The sequence below is a fragment of the Lonchura striata genome, chromosome 6, assembly GCF_046129695.1.
Source record: "Lonchura striata isolate bLonStr1 chromosome 6, bLonStr1.mat, whole genome shotgun sequence".
Taxonomy (NCBI): Eukaryota; Metazoa; Chordata; class Aves; order Passeriformes; family Estrildidae; genus Lonchura; species Lonchura striata.
Window position 1 is genome coordinate 43,786,874 of NC_134608.1, and position 14,468 is coordinate 43,801,341.

Here is a 14,468-nt window from a genome sequence, read left to right on the forward strand (position 1 = left end):
TTCAGTGACCTGGTGAAGTGCTGCCTCTAGTTTTTATTTCCCTATGTTCTGCATATGCTCAGTGCCAGCAGAAAGCATTTGTGAATTGGAGAAAGGAAAAGCTGCTAATGAATGCTCAATGTCTGCAGAGCGCTGCTAGAGGTGAACCCGAAATACTGACCCAGGCCTGAATGTCCCTAAAATCTCAGTGTCTTTATGTTGATGGAGTTTTTCCTCCAACTATGAATCCCAAGCACAAATGATAAATATAAGTACAGTACAGAGTTAGACTTGAGGAAAGCAAGGGGAACTAATATTTTACACACAGTTTAGCTTTGCATTTCTCAAAGGTTTTTTGAAAATGTCTGTCCAAGGACATTCCAGGAGAACCCAGTTTGAAGTAACTGGGGAGACTTCCTCATGTCAAGGGATTAATAAAACTTCTGCTTGCCCACCTCCTCACTGCTCCATATGGCACAGATTTGAAAGCTTTAATTAGATGTGCAAGAGGGTGACAGGATTATTTACATTCCTACTGGGAAAACAGTGCCTTTTAGTAAGTTTTCCCAGTCAGAAAACAATCTTACTTCAACAGCTTTTGGTCCTCATGATCGACAATCTTCCAGCGGTTCACCCCAAAGATATTAGTTAACAAAAATTAGCTTTTTTCCTGAGGTGAGCTGAATGCTCTTTGGATGTTGGGGAGGACACTGAGTATCAAGTAAGGTCTGGTCCTAAATGTCTGCCCACAAAAGAAGGTCTCAGTGGTGGAGGTAGTATGGGTTCTCCAAATAAATGCTGACACCTCGCAGAGACACTGTTCTTGTGGCTGGGATAAGCCAGCTGAAGAGGGAACCACTGTCAAATTCAAGAAAAGCAGCTGAAAGCCAGAAAAGTATTAAAACACTCAGAAATCAGAGGAGGGAAGGAACAAGTGGTATTGGCCAAGGAAAGCTATAAACCATTTGACTATGGAAGAAGGCTACTTGGCTCAGAGATGCTTTACTGTTTTCTCCACTTATTGTTGCCTTCCAAAGTGGATTATCATCCTCCCTAAATGCCCTAATATTTAGCTCCTTCCCTTTCTTTACATGACTCATAAATCACATTATGCCTGTATGATTTAAAAAAAAGAGGAAAACTTCACAAAAAGGGAAAAATAATCATATTTCTATAATGTTAACTTATATCACAGAAAACTGTGTACATTTTTTCCCCATACAGGACATACTTCAAATAAAATAATTTTAACACCAATAATGAAAATGTTCTTTCTTCCCGACAGAAGTAGAATTGTTTTCTCACCCCAGTTTGATACATAAATATAAGAAAATAGTCTTTGAATATTTACATCCATGTGTTTTAAATGTTTTCTTTATATATTTAATTTTCATTTTCTCTCCAACCACGGGCATTCTTTCCAAATTTATATACTAATCTCCGACCATCCACGCGCTCAAGGATTTCTCTTTTGTAATAGTATCTGTTAAAATAAAAACAGAAAAATATATAAGAGTAAATTCACCTATGGTCCTAAAAGGTCACTGCCAATTAGACAATCACTTAGCTAGTTTTAAAAAATCTTGATTTTCTATTGAGATATATATATAATATCCAAGATAATTATAATTGAGTGACAGAGAAGGAAAAATGGATGTTTTCTTTTTCCTTTATATTAATTAGCTTCTGAGTTTGAATTTCACTGTGTTTCAGGTCAAAGCATACTGCTGGATTTATCACACACTCTTATGAGATTTCATAGGGGTTTTTCCAGATAAGCCAGGATCCAAAAATGAGGCCAGGAAAGAACTGCAGCCCTTTTAAAAATACATTTTGAAGTTGTAGAGATTATGGGAAAATTCTCAAAATGTTAAATCAAAGAGGAAAGAAAATCCTAACACCGATTTTAAGACAATGGATGTGTCCTAGTTTCCTAGGACAATGCCTAGTTTCTGAATGCTGCTGGAAACAACAAGGTTTCCAGCCATTACTGGACCATTTAAAAATTCTCAGGTTTCTGCAACCATGTTCCCTTCCAACATTGGTTGTTTGGATGGAGCCAAACAGAATTTATATATATAAAACCAATTATTTGTGTTATATATATCATATATTCTAGAGAAACAGGAGAAGAAAATAATATAATGCCACAAATTATTACAAAATTAGTGTGATAGACTTTCAAAGAAAGCAACTTCTGCTGTTGACAAATCAATTTGAAAAGTCAGACAAATTCTCCATCCAGTTGGTTTGTGTATGTGCCACAGTCTTCCTCAGCAACATCAGCTCACCTCATAGCCCGGCTGAGTTTCTCATAAGTCATGCTGCTGTTGTTTTTCTTCTTTCCCCACAGCTGGGCCACAGCTTCAGATTTTAAAAATCTGAAGACACCTTCTGACCGGTCTTCCCACTTGATTAATCCTGGGTTTTTCTCAGGATTGAGAAGAATATCTCTAATAAATTCCCAAAGATGAGTTCCTCGAGGGTCTGAAAAAAGAAAGAGGGCAGGAAGGACTGTCTCAAGAGCTCTCTGGGCCATGCTTGCAATTTTTATGCCATCTACAGAGGGTGAACACTCAGGCCATAGTTTCTGGAGCACAGGACCCCCACCTCAGAGATATACAGGTGAAAAACACTGGCAGCCTTTTGACTGCAGGTAAGCATCAGCCTCAGGCAGGCAAGTAGGAGCCCCAGCAACCAGGGGAAGCAGAGTCCAAACCACCCACTGCTTCCTTCTGCCTTTGGCAGTGTTCCTACCCTAAAGAGAACATGTTTAGGCCCTCCCCTCATCTCATTTGGCCATTTCTCTGATCCCTGTCTACAGCACAGCATGTAACCTGATATTATTGTGTGGCACATGAAACAGTCAGATTACTGTGAAGCAGGTACCGAACCTCCATGCATTTAAAATACAGACAGAAGGCACAGGAGGTGAACTGCAATTCTGTATGAATGAGTAAGTAAGAAGGTGTAGAGTGGATAGAAGGACAGTGACAAAACTGGCCAGCCAAAATTGTCTGTAAAAAGGTAACCAAAAAGTTTGACCATAGTGTAGAAAAGACAGATTCCAAGTTCAACAAGTAGACCTCTCAGTTTAAGCACAAATACATCTCACAGTTACTATAAAAATAGAACCAGAAAGTCCAGGTCAAAAAAAAAAATTAAATAAATCCACCAAGCCAGATGAAGTAGTTTACAAATGAAGAATAACAAACACAGTGACAAGGTGAGCCAGAAAGACAGCAGTCCTTTGGTCTGACTTCAAAAGCATGCAATTAGACCAAATTAAGAAGGAAACAAGCTAGTCAAAAATGTGAATGTAACTTGAAAATGGTATGCAGTGCAGTATAAGTAGAATTAGATTTCAGTCAACTAAACCAATATTTTTCTTTATTATTATAATTGTTTTCTAGGCCCATTAAAATGTTGTGGCTCTAACCTATCTAAACATCAGTAACCTATGGTCATGATATGGAGCAGTACTGGAGGAACTGGAGATTAAGGGGATTAGCCCAGACTGCCAATGTCACCTGTTTTATATGCCCAGGCTGTGACTGATGAGATGTTAGACTCATAGAGTATCTGAAGTTGGAACAGACCTATAAAAATCATCAAGTCTTACTCCCTGCTCCTTGCAGGACATCCTAGAACTAAAGCACATGACTAAGAGCATTGTCCAGATGCTTCTTGAACTCTGTCGGGCTTGGTGCTGTGACCACTTTCCTGGGGAGCCTGTTCCAGTGAACGACCACCCTCTGGGTGAAGAACCTTCTCTATTGTACAGTCTGAACTTTCCCTGGCACACCTTCACTCCATTTACTCAGATCCTATCACTGGTCACTAGACAGAGATCAGCACCTCCCCCTCCACTGCCTTCCCTGAGGAAGCTGAGGACTGGGACGTGTCAACCTTCAGCTTTCTCTTCTCCAAGCTGAACAAGCTGACAGACCTCAGGTCTCCACAGGTCTTTCTTCAGACCAGTCCTATCTAATCCTTTGATGAACAACCTTTTTATACACACACACACAAAAAAACCCACCAGCAAGATATTTGTGTACAGATATAAAGTTCAGGAACTCTGTTGGGGCAAAGCAACAGAACAAGAGTAAGAAGAGTCAGGAAGAGACAATCTGGAAGTCATATTGAAACAGGATGAACCCAAATACCACAAAATGCAGTGAAAGACCGATACTAAGCTTTCCTATTATAATCAGAGAATTAAATAGGATGGAAAATACATACATAGGATATTTTCAGCATCAAAAAATCTTGGTAAAGTATGTTAATGGAACTATGTACAGAAATCACAATTATGGTATCCTGTCTTCAGAGTCAGGTTCAATAAAAACTTGCAGAAAATGTAGGTGACGGGAGTGGAGAGACTGTCATATCAGGGGATAAGAAGGTGGCAAGATTGAGGCACAGGTGCTTGCTTGTGATGTCGTGCGTGAGAAGTTCTGCAAGATGCTGAGCAGGGTCTGTGGTGTGTGCTGCACCTGGCAGGCACAGGCACGAGCATGACTGTGCCCACGCACAGGCCCTTCTGATTAAATCCTGGGTCTTCCTCATCATTCCTTTACTCCACTCCACCAGCCCAGCTCAACACAGGGCAAAGGAAATTGGTTTCTGGTTGCTTCCCTATAGGCCCTCACTGATAAAAACAATTTGAAAAGTTTAACAATATTGAGTCCAAAAATGACGTAAACAAGCAGTACTAGATAGTCAGATCCTTTTAGAATTCAATCACAGTAACGATTTAATGAGTTTTGCGTTCAAAATGCTTCCTCTTCCCTCCCAAAAAGGATCTGATTTTCATTTGTTTCTTTTTCATTCAATAAACTAACCAACCCTTATAAGCATGGATGTCGACTTACTGTGCTTCTTGGTGTGGGACTTTGGGGTATGATCTTGCGATTTTTTTGCATCTGAAGAGTCTGCAGAGAAGGAAAATGAAGTCTATTTGTAAATTTGATTAAAGGCTTTCCATTGACTAGCATGTTGAAAGAAATAAAACCACAAAAAAACCCAAATATCTCTTCTAAAGATAATCACTTTTCAGAAGGTAATCTAAGTGAGGAGGGAGAGTTTTGTTTTCTGTACTATATGTTAATCAGCACACTTCTCAAAGAGACCACTGATGAATAAAGAATGAATGCAGAGGTAAACATTTGGCTTTTGAAAGCTAAATTTGATTAACAAATACCTCACCTCATATTGTGTGTGAGAGAGAGAAAAATAGGATGATCACATCTGTAAAAGGAATCCTGAATTGTCCCATTATCTTAGTCTTTGCTGAAGCATGTATCTTTGGGGGCTTATTTGTTTCTGAAGAGATGATCTAATGGGAAATGTATGCACTGGTACCAATGCACAGAACACCTACCTGACTAAAACATAATGAACTGGCAAAGCGCTGTTGTTTAGGGGGGCAGAGTGGGGGAAAGGGGCTCCACTGGTAGGAGTTTTTGGCAGCAGGACAAGCATATATTTTTCCGTGGCTCAGAGCCATAGGAACAAGCCATTTCTCATCAATTGTACTTTATCACCTGCAGCCAGCCAGAGGAGAAATAGGATTTCTGGCACAAGCATTTCTTCAGAAATGAAAAAAAAAGAAGTTCCGCCTGTTCATGACTGTAACCTACCTCGCAGTCTGCACGTTCAACCCTCCCACCCCCAAACCACCACAGCCTGGCTCTGCTCTTGTGCTTAATGAATAGCTTTCATCTGATTGCTCTAAGTCTCACAAAATCTATGGGATAGACCTGAGAGGGAGCCCCTTCTGTGTTTGCTTTTCAGCATACCTTGTCCCTGAATCCCACAAAGCAAAGCCTAAGGTCCCACGCATGTTTTCCCAGCTTCTATGAATGCACAATTATCATACTTTTCATGGAAACCAGGCATTTGCATGGGAAAATGACTCATAGGAAATATTTATTTGCATAGAAACTTGTCAGATTTGCACAAGCTACTGCAATAACTGCATGTGAAAAGGTAGATGCAAACTTATTCACACACTTGCTTTATTCATACATAACTGGAAACAAACTGAACAAGACCGTGGGGATAGGCCTAACCTCTGCTATTCTAAGTCTGATAAATTACTGTCCTTGTCCCCCAAGCAGCAAACGTGCTCTGAGTCATTTTGCCTTCCCACTCTCAAAGAGCAGGAACTAGCCTGAACCTCACTCAGCTTGGAGGGGGGAAGTAAAATGAGGCTTATTTCACTGCCTTTCTTCAGATTATGATTCCCCATATGTTATTAAAAGCCTGTGGGAACTCCAGGTAACAACTGCAGGACCCAGTTCTTTATTTGCCCTCATATAAATCCTTCTCATTTTAAAATCCTACAATTTGCTTGCAAATGTTTGTTATGCTCCACTTAGCTGGAAATTTATTCTTGGAAGTTCAGTTGCCTTCTGCCTAGCCAGTGATTTATTCTGGATTTCAGCTGTGTAAATAGCCTCCTGCTCTGCCACAGCTCCTACATGGAGACTGGTTTCAAACATGCCATGTTAGGAGGCTGGGGCCTGACAGATGAAAAGAGTTATGATGCAGTTTCAACAAAGCCGTCTTGCAAAACTTTTGACAAAAGGTTACACATTATTTGCATATGATTCAGGAATGAGCCATTTTTTTACGGGATATACAAATTTAGTTTTTACAGGAGGCTGTGCCCTTGGCGTGCCACCTTAGCTCTAGGCTTAAGCAGTCAGCAGATAAACACACCGTGCCGGGATCTGGACAGGTCCCCAGCCCTGTCAGCGAGCCCTGAAATCCTCGTAGCCATCTTGCGAGAGTGGGTGGAGGCAGTGGAGAAAGCAAACAGGGTGTTTGGTTGGGGTTTTTTAAGGTTTGGTGGTTTTCTTCTTCTGGTCAAGTTTTCTCCCTCTTTCCTTTTTTTTTTTTTTTTTTTTTAATTTTTTTGTTAATTCGTAGCTGAGTGCATGAGTGCATTAGTTAAACCGTATGTCACTTGGCCAATCCAGCTCAGGAGGCTGGAGGAGCAGGGATGGCAGGCACGGGGCTGGGGCCGCTGCCCACAGGCAGAAGCACAAGGGCTGCCCCCAATGCAAGGCTGGTCTACAGCAAGGCATCTCCTTTCTTCTCCTCCAGGACTTCCAGTGCCTTCTCCCTCAGATCTCTGCTTAACAGCCTCCAAAGAAGAACGCGCCTTTCCTCCCCGCTTTCTCGCTCCCCTGCCGCCTCTGCTTCACTCTTGTCCCCTGCCCTGCTCTCCTGCCCCGTCCCGGTGGCAGCCCCTGGACAGGGCCCACAGGGCCTTTGCCACGTGTGCTCAGACTGCACTTGGACCAGCACTACGGCAAACAGGTTCGCTGTCTCCCGCCCCTCGGCAGGCGGATTTGAGCTCTCCCTCACGGAAGGCAGGGGGGCTCGGTGAGCACCCCGCTGTCGGCTCAGAGGGGCGGCAGGAGGAAGCCCTTGTGCCGGCCATTTGGGCACAGGGCTCGGTGTCCGCCCCACAGCCGCCCCAGGCCAGCCCCAGCCTGGCCCCAAAGCCAGCAGCCAGCTCAGCATGAATCACGGCCCACTGGGGAGCACGGCCGCTGTGGGGAGGAATGGGGCACTCGTTTGCCCCGTGTGCTGCACCACAGAAAAGCGTGGTGTAGCTGGAATGTCTTGTCTCTCTGACACTCATGTTTACCCCTTTGACTCAGTCACTTTAAAAGATATGTAGAGATTACAGATTATTTGATCATCTTCTTCCTGACAGACAGAAGACAGAAGCATTTCTTTAAAGAAAGCTATTGTAATAATGACAGCTAATAAATCTGTCAGAACCATCATTGCTTGGCTTAAAATTACTAGAGGCTCAGATGCAATCCTACAACAGAAGACCACAGAGACTATTACATGTCGGTAGCTCTGGGACAAGTGACAAACAATTACAAGTTTCTTACCAGAAGATTGGTGACTAGGTGTCATCATGGAAATCTGAGCACGACAGAATGTTTTACTGTCCAATAACTCTGGGAATTAAAAGGAAGAGATTTAAACTAATAGCCTCAGACAACAATAAAGCCATCTCACAATGCATGAAGTATTGTGATGTTAGTTACCTACTGTGCTACCATAGCCACTGTCATAAAGATAATTCTCTTCTTTCCAGGATACCATTAAGGATGGATCTGAAGGTAAAGGACAAAAAAAAACAATTGATCACTAAAAGAACATTTCTCAGCACAGAGGTAAATACTGAGCACTGAAAGAATTCAAAATGTGAAAAAAAAAAAAAAAAAACAACAAAACTGTCAAGGGAACCAAGAAGTGAAGGGGCTATGTACAAAATTATTTCCTTTCACTCAAATTATACATGAAGTTTTGCATATTCAGGCAAATGTATTTACACAAAGCACTGATTTTTAGAAATAATGTAGTATGCTCTTCCTTTTCCTGCCAGATCAACTCTAACTCCACCCAATCCAGTCCTGAACTCTCGGCCCCTGATGATTATGACAGTGCGTTGGAGCCACCAAGATGAAAGTGTTTTCAAATATCTAGTCAAAAAAAAGGATGCTTATGATGAGAATTTATTTCTATAATGGTAGAACTTGAAAGTCCTCTCTGAAACACAGCTTGTTGTTTAAGCACATAGTGAGAAACATCAAAGCCTAATCCTAGATGAAGGGCCGTTTTATTCCAGGCACACTAAGTCCCCATCCTTAACCCAAAAACCACCTTCATGATTAAAGAGGAATAATTTTTAATGACCTTCTGGTCATATGGATCAATATAAGCAGAACAGAAGTACTGTTTTTATGACCTGTACACTAGTCTGGAAATTACTTCCTTCACAGTGCATTTTTAAGGTCAGAAACCTTAAAAATGTTTTTCTTTTGAAACCAGGTCAGAAGGGATGAGATATAAGGTTCAAATCTAGGTTAAAACTAATTTTTTTCATGTTCATATAAATGAAATCAAAAACCCCAAAATGAGTTACAGCTAAATAATCATGTTTGGCCAAGTTACCACTTATGACATAGGAATTTCGCAGGCATGCTAACTAATAGCTGCATGTTTGGGCACCCAGAGCTTGCGTTCCTACAATAGCACACACCCTTTGCTTGCTTGGACACCTGATCTGCCTAATGTTGCCTCTGAAAACAGGCCTTACCCAGCCAGAACATGGGGAGAGTGTTCACCTTTGTTCATTTTGGTCTTTTTCAGTACCCATGTCTTTGCAGCTGTGATGGGTTACTGGAGTGAGACGAGTTTCCCCTCAAAACCACCAGCCCTGTCCCTGCTGCCTCACAAGGAGTAACTTTCCCAGCATCTCTAATCCACAATTTCTGCTCCTCCACATGCAGAAACTTAACCCACTTGCACTGGCCATGGTTGGCACCACCAGAGCCCCACCAGGCCGTTCCCGATTCAGCACATCCAGGAGAACTGCCTGCCAGTTAGTCCTTTCCAAGATGTGCAGCTGAGGTGCTTTGCCCTCATCTCTCGTAGGAGGAGGAAATAATATTATACCAGGATCTCATAAATCAGGATTTAAAGGATTACTGGAGTTACCTCTATGGAAAGCAGCAAGGCTGCCTCATGCACATCTTCCATACCAAGAGTGGATTGCAGATTGCAATCCTTGACTGCTGCAAGGAGAATGTGGGTAATGTTCCTGGCTGGAGAAGCTGGGCTCCAATCGGTTAAGTGGATAAACAGGCTGACAGTATTTGTTGGAGACACCACATGCAACAGATTTTGTTCTGCCAGGAGATATCAAATGTGGCTCATGGGCACACCTACATACAAAAAGGCTGGGACTACTGGGATAGTGTGTGGATATGGGCAGGCGTGATCTGGCAAAGGAACAAGGAAAATAATTGCGCCTGAAGAGGACAGTTGAATCAAGCTGAAGTTCTTTTCTCAGTTAAACAAAGCCCTGGGAGAAAAGGGATCTAGCTATAAACACACTCAGAAAAAGAATTGCAACAGCAAAAATGCAGATTTGATCAAACCAAACTGCTGCCTGAATTTCATTTTTGTTGAAACCAGTGAAGAAATTAAAATGTAACATTTTGTTTTCTCTCCAAGCTGTTTTTTGGGAATCTCCTTGTGCTTCAAACATTAACAGCATTTCACACCAAAATATTTTTTCTTCCTTTCTTTCTTCATTTTTTTTTCAACGGAACATATTATTAAAATATTTGTTTTGAAATCTGCTGAATAAAGCATAGAAAGAAGTCCTCTACAAAGCTGCCTCCATGGAGCACCTCAAACTATTCCAATTCTGAACATCCATGTAGACTGCTAATACTGCAGAGGTCTCCCAGGAAAAGTGGCCATGTAGTATGCATGTAGTATTACACGAAACTTCAGAAGGAGGCACTGACTGACATTTGTATTACTTCTTTAATTCTGCATGATACACTTTCCATTTTATTTAAAGCCACTTTGATTTGTCTCCCTTAGATGAGAGGTCCCCTCTTTTCAAAAGACAATTTACCCAACTGCTACTCACCTGTTTGCTCTGTCTTCACAATGACATTATGAGATTGGTACATGTCACTTCCACACTGACCTGCAAGAAAGCAAATTGGCAGATAGGAAGTATGAGAATGAGCACAGAGGAATTAAATGTCTTAGCTCCAAGCAGCAACTTCTACACCTGAGCCAGAGGGCTGATTTTGGAGTGGGAAACATTCCCTCCCTTCTTCATCCTTCAGATTTCTGCCTTAAGTAATATCCAAGAAATTTAGCAATACCATAAATGAGCTATAAGCAGAATAGCAAATATAGCAAGTATAATCTGCCAGGCAAGCTTCTAGGGAACATAAATGACTTCTGAAGATCTCAGAATTCAGACTAATATGCACGTGTCTCTCTCTAATATCTATTTACCATTCCATTTTAGGTGCTGGAGGTTGCTGTAAAGCAGTTGTCCTGCTGTCCCAGCTGCCTGAGTGAATTCCTGCAGGCTCATACTACACAGATGTTCCCCATTGATATCAAACTCCTGGAAAGGTATGCAGTTGGCATCCAGTTGGTTGGTATCAAGGAGGTGCTGCAGCCACTCCCAGACTTGAAACTTAGTCCAGTACTGAGGGTGTATTTCGTGCCACTGGGTTCCATAGAAGCTACTGGATACTGGAAAAGAAAAAAACCACAAATTTACTGTCTCTGATAGCATAACAGTCATCAACAATAAGATCTATAGCCAAATTGCATGTCCTGGAAGTCTGCAGATCTAGATGCGTTTCTCAGTCCTTAACATTGGCTCAGTAGCTATTGCTGGAGAAGATATTGTGAAGGTTTTGGCCTCAGATTTCCAACTCAAAATTAGGCACTATTTCATTCACACCTCTTGGCTGATTGATTTGGAGGAACTAACTTATTAATGTTAGCTAAATACACCTAAATTCTCTGAGGGAAGATACTTTACAGAAATACTGTTGAAAAGGAATGTGTGGGAAAATTATTTTATTGCATCAGAAAATGATGGGAAAGCCTTGCAAAACTCTCATAAGGTGACGTGGAAACTTTCTTTGAATAAGAGCTTAGTAGGGGCTAACTATTAATTGTGGGGTTAGGAAAAAGAAGGTTAAAAGCACTCTCATACTGCTCCACAGTAAAAGCCTATCAGTGTGGGCCAAGTTTTCATGACAGATTTGGCATTCTGATGGTGCCGATTATTGCTGTAGTCCTGTAAGGTGGTTTCTGAATGCAGTTGTAAAGCTCATCTTTAGCTATGGAAGCTGCCTAATTTTCTTGTTAGAATGTCTGAGTCTTTTCTTGGCAATCTCTTAAACTGCTCTCAGTTGAATGTCATTGCATGACAATAATTTGCATGTGCAAATGGAAGAAATTGTACATGGGATAGGATCATTATGTAAGATAAGAGCAAAGGCAGGATTGCTTTGGTCTGTCCTCACAGAGTTCAGTGCAATTTATTCCCTGGGAAAGGAGGAAAATGGACTATGCCAGACAGAGGTGACAGTGAGATAAAATGTTCACAAGTGCAAGAAGGGTGTAAGGCTGAGGGAATGAGATTACAGAAGGAGGAGAGACTGCCATGGCCTAGCTCTGCAGGGACCTCACTCCAGGATATGACACCAGTCTGTTCCCATCTCCTCTAGAAAAAAAATTAACCACACAGTGATAAATACTGACAACAGTGGATATTGCTAAAGGACCACAAGCATCAGAATTGGCACATTTTAGGAAATCACCTTAACTCAGGTGCACTAGACCTCAGGTCTCTTCACAGGAGGTACAGGACAGAGTTTCCAGGTAACACAAAAACAATCCCCACAGTTATTTAGCTTTCTTTATCAATATTAGCCAACAGGGCTTGTGTAAGTAATTTAGGGAGTTTGCAGGACTGATCCTCATCCTCCCATTGAAGGATTTGGGGAATGAGTGTGGAAATTATTTAAAGTGTGGTATATCAGAGAAAAAAGGTTTGCTGAAGCTGTCAAATACCCCCTGAAAAGGAGGTTGATTTGTATTTTTATTACTTCAGAAGAGTAAAGTGATTTCAAAGGCCACACGAATCTTAATGTTAGCAAAGATACCTAAGTGAGAGAAGAAAGTAGCTTAGGTAAAAGTAAATGTAGTAGTGAATTATTGCACAGGCTGGTCTGAGATTTGAGTTTCCTATCCCTCTAAAACCTACGTAAATCCTGAGGAGTTTCACCCTGGAAATTTGATATAGACCCCCACCATTTCCCTCCACGAAATCCTGTGGAAAAGTAAAACTCAGACATGACATTTTTTCTATGACACTTTTACAGAAAAACAAGTACAATTATTAAGCACATGTTGATGTATATTCCTGTGTATTTATAAATTACACATTTAAAAAATAAGCATTTCATTAAGTGGGAACTTTAATTGTAAGTTTTGTTGTAGTACTATTTGGATCAGAAGGACAAGAGCAGCATATGATTGTCCGCTTAGATTTTGAGTTTTGCCTGTCCACTAAATAATGAAAAGAATTCTAAAATTATGTCAAGCACCTATAGAGATACAGGTTTATATATATTTTTATACTGAGAGAATATATATAAATACATTTTTATATATCCAAATATATAATCAGAAAACAGTAAGGAGAAAAAAAGAAAAAAAATCACAAGCCACAAGTTACCTAGTGCTCTAATGCCAGTCTAATTAGAAAGCTATCTAGTAATTTGAACTGAAAAAGCAAATACAGAAAAGGACCAAAAATACTATTCCCCTGGAAAGCCAGAGGGGTGATTAGCATTAAACAGTAATGTTGGTTTAGAGGAAGCACGAGGGGTAAAGGTATGAGGGAAAGAATTCTGGACTGAGAAGTGAGAACTTCTGGCACTTTTAAATTTTAAGAAAGACAGTCAGTAAGAAAATGAAAAATAAACTGGTCCCTATTGCAAGTTCAGCTTTTTACAAATGAAGTAAACAAATGAAAATTTTTTCTTACCAGAAGTGAAATCTGGTAAATTAGTACTACTGAAAAATAATGCTCGTACATGCTTAAAGGTGTAGCAGCCCCTTTCCCCCAGCCTCCCAAAAAAGAATACAGCTACGAGCAGTTGAATTCCTCCTACCATTGCATGTGGAATATCCGTCTGTCCAGGAAGGCTGCTGGTGGAGTAGATTGCTGCTGGAATTGATACTCATTCTGCCAGCTCCTTCCAAAATCATGATCTGTAAGTGAATCAAACAGCTTGCTTAGTGAGCGGTGTCTAGTCCAAGAGGTAAATGTTAAAAAAAAAAAAGAATCCACTGAAGGTGAAGCAAGGAGGCCAATTCCATTTGTAGAAGAAGATACAACTGAAATCAAGAACATGTTGACACAACCCCTTTTCCACTGCCACAAAATCTCCTTATGATAAACATTACCATGATTAATTTGCATACGCAAGAAGCAAGTTTCTACAGCTGCCCATCCATAAATGAATAATCTGTAATCAGAAAAGAAGCCGAATGAAAAGACAAGGCTCCTGACAGAGCAATACATGAAAACTGCCAAGCTTTGAGAAATGAAATACTAAATAGTTTTACTTTTTTTTTCTGCTTTAAAGAGAAATGTGACTTAAACAAGTCCTTTTTTCTTTTTTTTTTTTTCTTTTAGGAGAGAGAAAGAACTTTCTAATAATTGCAAATGAAACTATATGGTAGACTACAAGCCATGCTCAGAAAATCCTTCACACAGAAGGATACACATAATGTTACAGGGAGGTAGCCTTACAAGGAATATCTTGTCAGCTGACCCAGTTTCTTATCAGATCTGTGTCAGCAGTGTCTATAACACTGCTTGGTAACAAATATCACAGATCATACATTTCAACCCACCAAAAAAATCAGATGGTCAACGATCTTGTAAATGAGACAGCCATTGTTGTAACAGAATCAATATTTTTGTGCGACACTACCCACAAGACAGCATTCCCTCTTTTATGCAAACTTTCCTTTCCATGTATCTTAGCATTAGCACCATGAGTAAAATTGTCCTTTACTTTTTTATACTTTAAAAACAAAAAACTTAC

General features: G+C 40.6%; 1 protein-coding gene across 1 annotated transcript; it reads right to left on the reverse strand.

Moving 5' to 3' along the window:
- Positions 1-1,362: 1,362 nt before the first annotated feature.
- On the reverse strand, positions 1,363-13,626 carry EHF (ETS homologous factor). Its single transcript, XM_021555107.2, has 7 exons — positions 13,527-13,626; positions 10,840-11,085; positions 10,460-10,519; positions 8,058-8,126; positions 4,854-4,913; positions 2,271-2,466; positions 1,363-1,462 (listed from the first exon to the last, which is right to left on the reverse strand). Exons 1-7 carry the CDS (start codon positions 13,621-13,623, stop codon positions 1,363-1,365), a joined length of 828 nt encoding a protein of 275 aa, XP_021410782.2. The 5' UTR covers positions 13,624-13,626.
- Positions 13,627-14,468: the final 842 nt, after the last annotated feature.

Bases quoted from the DNA above. Each gene is read 5' to 3' on its own strand.
- EHF (XM_021555107.2), bottom strand. From the start codon at position 13,623: ATGATTTTGGAAGGAGCTGGCAGAATGAGTATCAATTCCAGCAGCAAT. The intron at 10,520-10,839 runs GTAAATAGATAT...GCTTTCTTGCAG, and splicing joins CCAGCACCTAAAATGGAATG to GTCAGTGTGGAAGTGACATG. The intron at 2,467-4,853 runs GTAAGTCGACAT...TTCTTTTTTCAG, and splicing joins GTCCCACACCAAGAAGCACA to ACCCTCGAGGAACTCATCTT.